This window comes from Rousettus aegyptiacus, unplaced genomic scaffold (assembly GCF_014176215.1).
Source record: "Rousettus aegyptiacus isolate mRouAeg1 unplaced genomic scaffold, mRouAeg1.p scaffold_m13_p_8, whole genome shotgun sequence".
In the NCBI taxonomy this organism is placed as follows: domain Eukaryota; kingdom Metazoa; phylum Chordata; class Mammalia; order Chiroptera; family Pteropodidae; genus Rousettus; species Rousettus aegyptiacus.
Genome location: NW_023416311.1, coordinates 2640683 through 2653101, shown reverse-complemented (window position 1 = coordinate 2653101; position 12419 = coordinate 2640683). Strand labels below are relative to the sequence as shown.

General features: G+C 48.4%; 1 protein-coding gene across 2 annotated transcripts in view; it reads left to right on the top strand.

The window, feature by feature from the left end:
* Positions 1 to 27: 27 nt before the first annotated feature.
* REXO5 (RNA exonuclease 5) overlaps positions 28 to 12419 on the top strand; it is a 32200-nt gene continuing 19808 nt past the window's right edge. Inside the window, exons 1-7 of one of the 2 annotated variants that reach the window (XR_004952530.1) lie at positions 28 to 176; positions 354 to 495; positions 4407 to 4519; positions 5472 to 5598; positions 6590 to 6686; positions 9600 to 9746; positions 11846 to 11934. Coding sequence is in view for 1 of the 2 variants with exons in the window: in XM_016155481.2 (XP_016010967.2) it covers positions 358 to 495; positions 4407 to 4519; positions 5472 to 5598; positions 6590 to 6686; positions 9600 to 9746; positions 11846 to 11934 (711 nt within the window). In the remaining variant the exon portion in view is untranslated. The remainder of the gene's footprint in view (positions 177 to 353; positions 496 to 4406; positions 4520 to 5471; positions 5599 to 6589; positions 6687 to 9599; positions 9747 to 11845; positions 11935 to 12419) is intronic. The other variant, XM_016155481.2, reaches the window with a different exon arrangement.

The window sequence follows — 12419 nt, the reverse complement described above, 5'->3', positions numbered from 1 at the left end:
CTTCCCGTCGGCGTTTTCGGGGCACGGGGCGGCGGGGCGTCGTCTTGGAGGAGGAGCCGCCTGGCAGCGCCGCCTTTCCGTTTTTTTTCCTTTCTCTCTTTTTTGTTTTCGCCAGCGGGCGGAGGCGCTGTCGGCGGGGCGGGGAGCCGGCTGGACTCGGGCCTGCGGCGCGCACGGTAACGCCGTTGGCCCCGGGCGGCGCGGCCCGGCCCAGGGCGGTCCGCGCTCGGAGGGGCGGGGACGGGGCGGGGACGGGGCGGGGACCCGGCGCCCCGGCCGCTGCCCCCGGCGCGGGCCGGCCCAGGGAGTGCGCGCGTCGGGCCCGCCTCGGCTCCAGCCGTCTCTCTCCGCAGCCTCATGGAGCCAGAGAAGGAGAAGGCTGACAGGCAGCCCAAGAAGGGCAGGAAGAGAAGGCGGGCCCCCAGCAAGCTGGTCGGGGCGGCCGAGGCCATGAGAGCCGGATGGGAATTTGAGGAGAGGCACCCCGAGGTCAAGGTGAGCAGCGGGGGGCGCCCAGTCGCTCGGCCCGGCCGCCCTGGGGGCGGGGGACCCCTGGACGCCTCTCGGAGCCTGCTGCGCGGCCCGGAAAGTGGGCAGGATGGCGCGGCCCTGCCCATCTCGGGGCAGACACGGGCGGCTCCAGACTGGTGTGGTGCCTGGCGCGCGAGAAGAATGTTCACTCAGCGTGCTTACTGAGCGGTCTTCCCCTTGCCAGGAACGGTCCTGGGCTCTGGGATCATCCCGCTGCACAGAAACGCGGAATTCCCTGCCCTCCTGCAATTTACATTCCCATTTGGGATATTAAGGCCGATGGTCACCCTGGCCACCCCTGCCAGTCATCAGATTTCTGTCGTTTGCCCGTTGTTGGGCACGGCCGTAGGCACTTGAGGTACATCAGTGAATAAACAAAGACAAGTTCGAGTGGAGACAGAGAAGATAAACAACAGGACAGACAAGTTATGTCATAGTTTAGAAAGGCATTAGTGCTGTGAAAACTTTCTATTCAAAAAGGGATTTTTTTCTTTTTGCCTATCAGACGGGCCAGATATTTTTTCCCCTCCTTAATTCCTCCCCCCCCCACCCCCGCCCCTCACCTATGGATGTTGCCATTTTCCCTTTAAGAACTAGATCTCTGAAGGTGGGGCGTCTCCTCCCACACACTGGCAGGTTGCATCTTGGGTCTGGCACACCCAAGGTATGGTCCATGGCTCCACCCGGAGCGCAAACCCAGGACCTTCTGCATGTAAAACAGACATACTAACCACTGCACTGTGGGTGACCCCCATGGACCAAACAATATTTCGAAGGTTAGTATGGTCAGCAGTGTAAGGATATTGACAATCTCATCACTTTCTCATTTGGAAACAAACTTATGGGAAAGCTGCCAGGACAGTTCCAACGACTCCCCAGGCGCAATATTTGAAAGTAGGCACGACACAATGCTCCGTCACCCCCTCCACCCGTATTTTAGTGTTGTTGTCTACAACAGTCCTACAATAACCACAGTGCAACCATCAAGATCAGAAAATGACACGTCGAAATCCTCAGAGCCCGTTCAGGTCTCCGCAGTTGTTCCAGTAATGTCCTCTTCAGCAGAAGCGTGTTAGGTGTAGTCGTCCTGTCTCCTTGAATCCAAACCCTCAGTCTTTTCCTTGACATTCAGGACTTAACTACTTTTGAAGAATCCCAGACAAATTACTTCATATAACGTCCCTCAATTTAAGTTTGTCTGTCTCCTAATTGATTGGATTTGGGTTACGCATCTTTGGCAGGAATATCACAGAAGTGGTACTCTGTTCACTTGTATTTTATCAGGTTGCACGTGATTTCGCTTGTCCCATTTGGCCATATTACCCTCGATTACTTGATTCAGATAGTATGTGCTAATCTCTAAAGTTACTCTTTCTCTAATTTTGTGGGGAAATGTTTCCTCATTAAACTTATAATGTATTTATGTATTTTTAACCTGTATGAACTCACGCTTACCCATTTAATTTGATGGGTAATAATTCATCATCATATTGCAGTGTTGAAAATATCTGAGATGTGACAGTAAGCTAGAATGACCCTGTCATTCTTTGAGCATTTCCTTTTCTGCCACAAAAAGATGTTCCAGGCTCATCTGCTTTCCCTCCCTCAGCCCTGGAATCAACCACTTTTCCTAGAGTGCTTGGTTCTCTTAGTGGTGAACGACATTTAGAAACTCAAGATCCAGGTGCTAGATGTGCTCATTCCCATGAGGATATTAATACTCCCCAAAGAGGACTGGCAACGTGTTATGTAAATGTACATGACATGTACATTTCCTGTTACATTAGATAGTTTATGTTTAAACATGCAGTTCATGTTACATCCAATTTTATTTCTAAAAATTATCATTTAAATTCTAAAAACGTTTAAATATATAGTTCACATCACATTAAATATGTATCCATACATATTGAAAAACCAGTACTTCACATCAGTATCTCTGCTTCCAGTCTAGTTCCACAGAGTTCTAGTTTGCTCCCTTTTCGTCTTTATAACTTTTATCTCTAACAGAAACCCGACTCCCATTGTCTTCAGTATATTTGGTTAGTCCCCCATTGCTTCAGCTGCCTCCCCAGCTGCTCATCCGACTGGGTCTCACCCTGCACCTTGTACCCGACTGCTGCCCATCCTCTCACACCAACACCTCACCCTGTTCAGTGACACCACTGTTGCCCCTCCGCCTTGGCGACCACGCTAAACAGTTTCTGGCGTCCGATGGCAGGCCTCACTGCTCTTCACGTCCCCCCTGCTGGATACCATCTCACCCTGGGCTTCCTGTATGTGTGCGCCGGGTGCCCGCCCCCAATCCGGGCTGTCTCGCCTGCAGGATGCCCTCCTCACCCATAGGCTCTGCTCACCCATGCTCGACAGCCATGATCATTTACACTGCTCCATCTTATCAGTCATCAGTCTCCATTTTTGGTTGGTAAATTGGGTTCAAGAGTTAGCAGTATTTGTCAGAATGTAAAATATACATGCTTATTTTGACCAGGGATTGATTCCAAAGATTGACAGGTGTACAAGGATGTCATAATGTTGTGTATAATTTTTTTAAAAAACATGCTATCAGTAGGGAATTTTTTCAGATAAATTAGAAGTTTTTAGGTAAATTTAGAGAATGAACTATTATTAAAATTGATGTTTTATCTAACTGATATAGAAAAATACTTAGATTTTTTGGGGGGGTGGGTGGGGGAGTTGGTTACTAAAGAAAAGTGGACTCTGATTCCTTGGGGACAGGACAGTGTAGAGATGAAGAGTCTGGACTTTGGAACCCGCGTTTCAGGCTTGCTTTTGCCACTTATCTGCAAAATATGGGTAATGGCTGTACACACTTAAGAAGACTTGTAAGAATTCAGTGATTTAATAGGTGTATATTGCCCAGAACTGTAAATGGCATTAGTTTTTAAGAGCCATGGAGAAAAAAAAAAAATAATAACATCCAGGGTTTACTAAGCACTTGTGATGCATCAGGCTCAGTCTCTTACACTTGCAAATGCGGTGTCCATTCCCAGAAATCTCATGGGTGGAGTTAAAATCACTCTATATAGGTGAAGAAACTGAGTCTTAAGAGCTGGGCGTTCAGGCATTTGTCCCAGATGGCAGAGCGTGGTGTTGGAACTCAGGCCACGTGACTCCAGGGCTTGGCGCCTCGCCACCACACCCTGCTGCTCCCCCCACAAGTTCAGGTGGCTTTTCCTTTTATTTATTGTGTGTCTTTTATCTATTTTACCTTTCTTTATGACCCGACTCTTTTAATAAACACGAATTACTTGAATAACTGGACAGAAGTGCAAAGCTGTTTTAAGGAGAGTCGGACCTCCAGGGAACTTGCTGTTGCCCATAACGAAGCCTCACCCCTCGGCTTAGACCACCCGCCCTTCTGAGATTCGGCTCCCACTTGTCTCTGCTCTCATGTGTCTCCTGCCTGCACCTTGCAGCCTTGGCTTCAGCCGAACCCCTGGAATCGAAGCCTCCTACCTGGCCGACTCAGCCCCAGTATTTTCCACTCGGTGAAGCTCCCCCCACATTCCGACCCTCAAGGCAGTTAGCCTCTTTCCTCCTGTACCTTTATGATAGCACTTAGCCACATGCTATGGGAATTACCTGTTTCTGCCTTTTTACCCCCACTCCTTCAGGGCATGAATCATGTTTTACTCATCCTGCTGTCCTTACCACCCCATAATCAAGTATCCATAATTAAGGTTCTGTGTCAGTGTTTATTAAATATTTCTATTAATGATGCCACATCACAGGTTTTATCATTTCCTTATGTTTGGGTATCTGCTAAAATAATCAGAAGCTAGAATATTTTAGTAATTGGCCTTGCTTTGTTGCTGTTCTCAGTAATTGGTTATGCCCTGATATCTTTACAGAAAGCACGCTTATCTACCGTTTTATTTGCTGAAAACTGTGAAGTAACCCATGCCCAGCTGTGTGAATTGCTGAAGTATGCAGTTCTGGGCAAGTCCAGCGTTCCTAAACCCAGGTACGAGATGAACTTAGCTGGCGGGTGAGGCCAGAGCTTTTGTACTGGTGTCCGGCAGGCCATATACGCCTTAACTGACGTTATCTGTTTGCCACACAGAAGGCCATAAAAAAAATGTTATGGTAGTTGCCAACACTTTTATTTTGGAATTCCTTTATAAAAATCCAGATTTTTGACTACCTCAGACCCTCAGGCTTGGCAACCGTCCCTGTTATCCCCATGTGGCAGCGTTTTCAAGGCTGAATAGTGGCCTCCCTCTTTATTGGGACGTGCGACTTCAGCGTCCCCCCTGGCCTGCTTCCCCTGTCTGTCTCACTGCTGTGGGCATTCTGTGGTTTGTAACTCCAGTAGAGACCCAATTGAAATAACACGATATATGCCAAGAATCCCAGTCTTTTTCCTTCCTGTACAAAAAAAGGCAAAGAGAATTTTACTGTTCTTATATCCTTAACGCCATTATCAAATGTCTAATGAAAACTGCTTTTGTGTATGTACCGAGAGGGAGATTTTCCGACGTACGCATCTGTCTGGGGGAGGTTGGTCAGACACCCCAAAAGCCCTCATCTGCATTAACAAACATTGCCATGGGCCTGTCATTTATCTAAAACTGCCTCTTGCAGTGGGTCACGATTACCCCAGGAACCGCCTGGCAGGTGGAGTCCTGAGGGTGGGTGTACCTTCGTTAGAGTGAGCCCCTCAAACAAATCGTCATGTCAGGATCTTAACAGGATTTTGGAATTGAATACATTGCTTTTCATATGGTGGTCTACTTGATTCGAATGCAGTCATTACTTATCTCAAGAGGTCTTTGCTTGAGCCCGTGCAGTGATAGCCGTTCTCCATTCCCGGTTGGTGAGAGACGATGGACTAGGTGTTGCTTCCCGCTCGCCCCCACACTTCCCTTCCGTGTGCCTGCCACTGACCGAGCTGTGTGGGTTTGATGTTTCAACAGCTGGTGCCAGCTTTTCCACCAAAACAACCTGAGCAACGTGGTGGTTTTTGTGCTGCAGGGAATGAGTCAGCTCCACTTCTACAGGTTCTATTTGGAATTTGGGTTTCTCCGAAAGGCGTTCAGACACGTAAGTTTAAGGACGCCTTGTATTGGGGCCCGCGTCCGGCCCTCCCGCCCAGAGACCAGTGCAGGGGCCCAAACCAGGCTCCCCGCAGCTGATTGAAAAGGGGGTGGGGGTTGTGGAACCGAAAGGACTACGACGCGGAGCTCTTGTCTTCAGATTGGGCTTGGCTCTGATTTTCTCTGGGACTTTAGGCAAAATGCTTATTCCCGATTGCAGCCTATGGTTCCCAGGTTGATATCATCCTGTTTTATTTGGGCTATGGTGTTTTCAAAAATTGTAAAATGTACGTGAAATCTGTGATTTTTGGCCTCTCCTGACATCTCAGTCCAATAGGGAATGGAGGAGGCTGTGGGAGAATGGACTGTTCCGTGCATCTACCCTTCAGGGTGTTTGAGTCGGCGAGCCCTGATCGAATCTCCTCGGGTCTCCGGTTTCTCTTCTGCTTTCATTTACTGACCTCTGCCTATGTGCTCGGCCTTACGTTAGCCATGCTGTGTACATCACCTTTCAGTCTCACAGTTCTGTAAGAGACAGATGCTTTTTTATTCCCATTTTATACATAAGGAAACCGACTTGTCCAAGTGACAGCTAGTAACAGCTAGTAAGTGGCAGAGCTGGACCTGAGCCCAAGTGAGCCTGAGGCTGGAGCCCGCACCGCTCTGCTTTGCAGTGTCACCCGGCATGCTGTCCACTGAAGTGACAGGCCTGGAAGTGCTGCGAAAAACATAGGGGACTTCCCTTCTCCGTAATGGAAATTTCTGTACTGTTCGTCTCCCTTACTACGTGTAATGAGAGAAGCAAAGAAAATTTCCGGAGCGGAATAAATGTGGCTTCACTTGCCTAGTGTTTCATTCATTGAGGAAAGCAGTTCTCACTTTGACAATACAAACGATCACGGTCCAGACCTTCTCTAGCACTGAGCTGACAATATACGTCCAGACAGCGTGTTAACTGCTTTTGAGCGTTTTTGTAACAGCGTGTTATGTGTTTTCAGAAATTCCGCCTGCCTTCCTCATCATCCGATTTCCTAGCTGACATCGTTGGGCTGCAGAAGAAACGAGCAGCTGGGGACCCGTCCAGGACAGTGGAAGGTAAGGCCGCGGCTCGTGTGAAGCACTCGCTCTCAGACTCGGCTGTGCTTGCACGTAGGTCCGTCAGGCAGGTTTATTCTTGCAAGCAACGAAACTCAGTTCTAACTATTTTAAGCAAAAAAGCAATTTTTTTAGAGGAAAATCTGGCTCAGTACCCAGGAAGACTAGAGAGCAGAAACCGTAGCTAGGATTCAAGCCTCAGAAGCCACGTGGTTAGGTCAGGGAGCTCAGGCTTCCCTGGATGTCGCTAACATTGGACTCTTAGAAATTACTGTGAATAATTTTCAAACCGTCACAGGGTCTTCGTACCTGCAAGCATGCAGATGGGAAGGAAGATCTTGCCTTTGACTGACTGAAGGACACCCGCTATTACTGCCCACAGTGGAGAGTCACAGCAAGAGGTTTAGTTGTTGGCCAGCTAAAAGAAAATATCCATAATAGCAGTGTTTTTCAAATTGTGGGTTGCGTCCCATTAGCAAATTATAGCTAAACAATAGAGCTACCCTTCGGGGGGCAGGAAGATGGTGAGTGATGGAGTAGAGTAGAACTTATCTGAGTTTGTTACGCGTAGTATTGTTCAGCGATGCTTTTTCTGTGCTCAGAATAGTTGACTAGTTGCACTCCAGGGACATGGAAAAGCAGTAAGGACTAACCAGTGATTCCTTCCTGTCCCCTCCCGGACTGTGCTTCCTATTATCCTCTGTCTCAAAGACATCTGATTTCCTACCCTTGCTTTATTTTCCTCTCCTTCCAATAGGTACCCTGCCTGACCTACAGCGGTGTTTGATTTGATCTGCACTGTATTTTAAACATCTTTGAGTAAATCACAGGAGTCATGATGAGATTCAGAACTCATGTGAAAACACTGAGTTGTAAAAGAAAAGATAAAACAAGGAAAAAGAAATATGATATGCCTGAAGAAGATAGGTTGCTGGACGTGACTGGATGAGGGCCGGGATGGAGTAAGGAAGGAGGGTAGCGTCGGGAAACAAGGCTTGACGTGTAGGTTAAGGTTACATCCCGCAGGCTGGAAATGCCGTGCTAAGGACTTCAGGTTTTATCCTGAAGGCATCGAGGAGCCAGAGGGTTATGGCCACTTTGTCCTCTTAAAGATTTGCTTTGTTTTCTCATCCTAAATATCACAGTCCCCAAGGTGTGGTCCATAACCCTCTGATCTTCCTTTGGAATATTCATCTATTTCAGATTCATCTGTTCTTCCCAAGTTTACCCGTCACTCTTCTAGGATAACACCTGTATGTTTAGGCCCGACGTCCCAAACTCCAGGCCTGCATTTCCAGCTGCTCGCTGGATGTTGCACTTGGGTGGTCCACGGTCCTCTCAGGCATCACTTAACCGGAAGCATTTCCCTTACCGCTAAGTAACGGGCGCCCGTCTTTTTCGTTGGTGCCATTTTTCTCCAGGACGCCAGCCTCGAGTTTTAGAATTGCTCTTCTTTTTGCTCCCGATACGCAGTCTGCACGGCTCATTCCCTTTCCTCCTTTTCAGATGTCGCTTTCTAATAGAGAGCGAGCTGCCGTGATCGCAAATACAGTCGCCCCTTTCCTGCCCCAGCGCTCCCCGCTCCCCTCCCTCCTTTACTTTTCTCCTTCGTCCTCACCCTGAACCGATGCGTTATGTCTTTGTTTCTTGTCCATCTTCCCAACTAGCATTAAAGTCGCGTGGAGAATGTTGTGGATTTGCTCGTTGGGGAGCCGCTAGTGGCCAGGACAGTGTCAGGCACGTAGGTGCTCGGTGAGTGCCCTGCGGACCGGCTGGGCCGTGGGCGCCGCGCTCTGCCGGGTTCCCTCCTGCAGTGCTGCTGTCGTCTGCACTTTCCTCCACCCTTCCTACCGCCTCAGTCCAGGCCTTTCCTTCTTCCTCTCTCTGCTCCATTGTCTACGCATCTTTGAGGTCGGTCGTTCCTGACGTACTGTTTGTTTATGTCACTTCCCTTCTCAGGAACCTTCTTTTGCTTCCCATTATACAGCGAATGACGGGCTGAAGGCCAGACCCTTGACCATGGCCTTCGCAGTGGTCTGCAGTCTACTTCCGTCCTCTCCTCCCAGCCTGGTTGCGAATGCTGCTCTCCCACGCAGACCTTTTTCCCTCCCAGCCAGTTTAATCACTGTCGCACCACAGTTGCTTTGCACATTTCTGTCTTGCCAGGAATGCCCTCACTCTACTCATGACACTTGGGTTTTTGGTTGTGAGGACCAGAAACTCATGCAGGCCACCTTAAGTGAGAAAGCTATATATTCTAAGGACACGTGGACCAGAAAGCCATCGGGAATCTGAGTGCTTCTAATGCAGAGAGCTGTTCTCTGTCTCTTTTATGGCTTCTCTGTTTTTTATTCTCTAACTGGTCAGTTCTCTGTATTTCCTGGTTCAATTCTGGAAGCAAGCAATCTGATCATCTTAGCTAAATACCATTGTCGCTTTTGAACATGAGTTGACACAGAATATCACATCACTGGTCAGTTTATAGATGGGACCCCCTAAGCAGGTCCCCACTCTTAATCTAATCAGCGACCACTCCTGCTTAAAGAGCATGCTGGTGCTTCAGCAAGTGGCCAGGGATGGAGTAGATTTAGCTAGAACAGGCCATTAGGAGTGGAGGCACTAATGGACAGGTGCGATATACCACCTGTCTGAATTCTGCATTTGCTGCGTGACCCAGCTAATCTTCGCTTCTCTTGAACTGTCTCTGACCACGCCAGCCAGTGTAATCTTCCCTGCCCTTGTACAGCTGTCGTTACCGTAATCTGTGTCAGAGTGCAAGCTCCTCGAGAGTTGGTGTTGGGTCTTACACATCTGTCGATCTTCACCACGCTTACCCTACACGGTGTGGAAGAGACGTGTCCTCTGAGGTCTCGTAAACAGACTCTAATGCACGTTCAATTGTCCTTGTTGCAGGTTCTTTACCTTCTTCTGCTGGTTCAAAAGTCAGCGTCCACCTTCAGAACGACCCCATCATTCAAAAGTACGGTTCTAAGAAAGTGGGCTTGACCAGATGCCTTCTCACAAAGGAGGAAATGAAAACATTTCACTTTCCACTACAAGGTTGGTTTAGATGTACTCTGATATTGGTAACAATGTTAGAAGACCTAGGAGTTTATTTAAAAATATTGCTGTTGAAAGTTCATGTTTTTGGCTGTTTTCCAAGTAACTTTTTCCATCTTCTGTTTATGAGGACATCATTAAGTGCAGTGTTCCCTGTAGTGTAGGATGTGTATCCGGATTTAGTAAAGTGATGATTTAAGGTAGTTCACGAATGTGACCTTAAAACAAAACAGCTCTACTGAGATATAATTAACCTACCATACACGTCGTCCATTTCAGTATACAATTCAGTAGTTTTTGGTATGTTTACAGAGCTTTACAACCATCGCCACCATCAATCCTAGGACATTTTCATCACCCAGGAAGAGATCGCATACTGCTATTTCCCCCCAGCGCCCTTGGCCCTAGTGTACCTGTTGTGGATGGTTCATGTAGGTGGAGTCGTACGTTCTGTGGTCTTTCGTAACTAACTGGCTTCTTTAATTCAGCGTAAAGTTGTCAAGGTTCGTCCATGTTGCAGCTGGTGTCTGTACTTCATTCATTCTCATTCGAGGCACGTTTCACGCATACGCATAGATCCCTATTTATTCCTCAGCGGGTGGGCATTTGGCTGGTTTCCACTTTTGCTGTTTTCATTTCATGGGGTATACACCTGGGGCGGACTTGCTGGGTCATAGGGTAGCTCTGTGTTTGACCTATTGAGGAGTCACCAGACCATTTCCCAAAGCAGCCGCACCATTTTGCGTTCCCTCTAGCAGCGTTGCAGGGTTTTGGTTTCCGCACGTTCTTGCCAGCAGTTGTTCTGTCTTTTCGATTGTACTCATCGTAGTGCATGTGAAATAGTATCGCATTTTGATTTGCATTTCTCAGATGGCTAACAATGTCGAGCATCTTTTCGTTTGCTTTTGTTGGCCATTTATATGTTTTCAGGTCCTTTGTCCATTTTTTAATTGGGCTTTTTTTAAAAAAATTATTAAGCTATTAGAATTCTTTATTCTGGAAACAGATTTCCTCAATATGGATTTATTTACGTGAACGACCGCCCGTGGAGCGGAGCTGACGGTCCGCGTATCGTAGGAGTGCGGAGGAGTGCCGTGAGGATGGAGCGAGTTGACGTGCACGCGGCGTTGAGCGCGGGGCCTGGCGCGCCGCGCTGCAGGAGGGACCCTTCGCTGGCGATGCCGTAGGCTAGGGAGGGCGGCGAGTGTCTGTCTCCCAGGTTCGGGGACGCCTCTTCTTTCTGAGTTAGAGCATCTTTTTATTATTTTCATTATAACCGGTGGAAAATTCCAGGGTCCCGTGCCGCGGAAACTGGTCAGAGCTCTTCACGCTCTCCCTCGTTTCTAGTCAGACAAGATCTAGGTATCACCTTTTCTGTTTCGGCCTCTGGCTGAGGTTGCCATCTTCAGTAATTCAAACGCTTTTGGCCCCTGAGCTGAATATGCCTGGTTATCGATTTAGGGTGCACATCGGCGGGGGGGGGGGGGGCGGTGCGGTACTCTAAGCCTATAGCTGAGCCTCTGTAGGGGATTTTCAGGCCGTGATTTCAGAAATGGTGGCACATTTCTGAACAGCTCAGAGAAATCTCTGGGGTAGAGCCGGGTGCACGGGTCTTCAAGGTGAGTATTACTAAAGCCTTTTGCTTACAGTGAAAGCCTTTTAGGTTTCTGTTGTGACAGAATGTCATTCCCACTTTTTCTTGCTTCGTTTAGGAAAGAAAAATGCCATATGCAGGCATTCACGTTCTTTACTCACCCTCCCTTAGTGCCCACATGGAAAAAGGTCCAGTGACTCTCGATTTAGCCACAATTTAAAGTCTCTTCTTATAGGAGAAAAAAGCGTTGCGCGGTCACCCTCAGGAAGTCCAGACCCTCGTCTTTCCTATGACAGCAGCCTGCGTCACTTCCCCAGACCGTAACAGCGCGTGGATGGGGGAAAGCCTGAGGACGGACAGTCGCCCATTCACTCTGTATTTCCAGTGTCCTACGAAGAGCAGGGGCCCAGCACACGTGCTATTTCCGTGTCCCCTGGGTCACTCTAAGAATGGCATTTACCATCTCTACTTCTGAAGGCGAACGGTTTATTCTCTTTCTTCCCAGGTTTTCCTGACTGTGAAAACTTTGTGCCTACTAAATGTAATGGCGCCGTAACAGACAGCAGTCCTCTCTTTGGACTTGACTGTGAAATGGTAAGTACTGCTTTCGCTCTTTCACCTGGAGCCTTGCAGACCGGGGTCTAGCGCGTGACGTCTCGAGTCTAACCCACCAGCGAACCAGCGTGTTCAGTTCCAGTGTTCAGCTTAGATAACTGAAGGCAGACCTTCTTACTCCATTTTAGGAAACTTGGATCTGTGCTCCAGGGTGAGGAATAAATGTCACATGTCTTCGAAGTAGTCGCTATGTTTAGTGAAACCTTCTGCATGACTACAAGTTTAGTACTTCTCTTTTAAAGAGGTGTTATGTTGTTGCCTCGACGACTGTGTCTCAGTGACCATGAGCGTGGCTTGGTTTTGTAATTTAAGATCAGAAGTGAGATTCCCCTGCTTAAGCACCCCCCCCCCGCCCCGCCCCGCACCCTCCGCCCTGTGTTGTCCTTGGTCTGATTAGGAATTTCCTTTCAAACCCAGGGCGCCCCCTCTCACTTAGCCCCTGGGTAACGGTTTCTCAGTTCCGA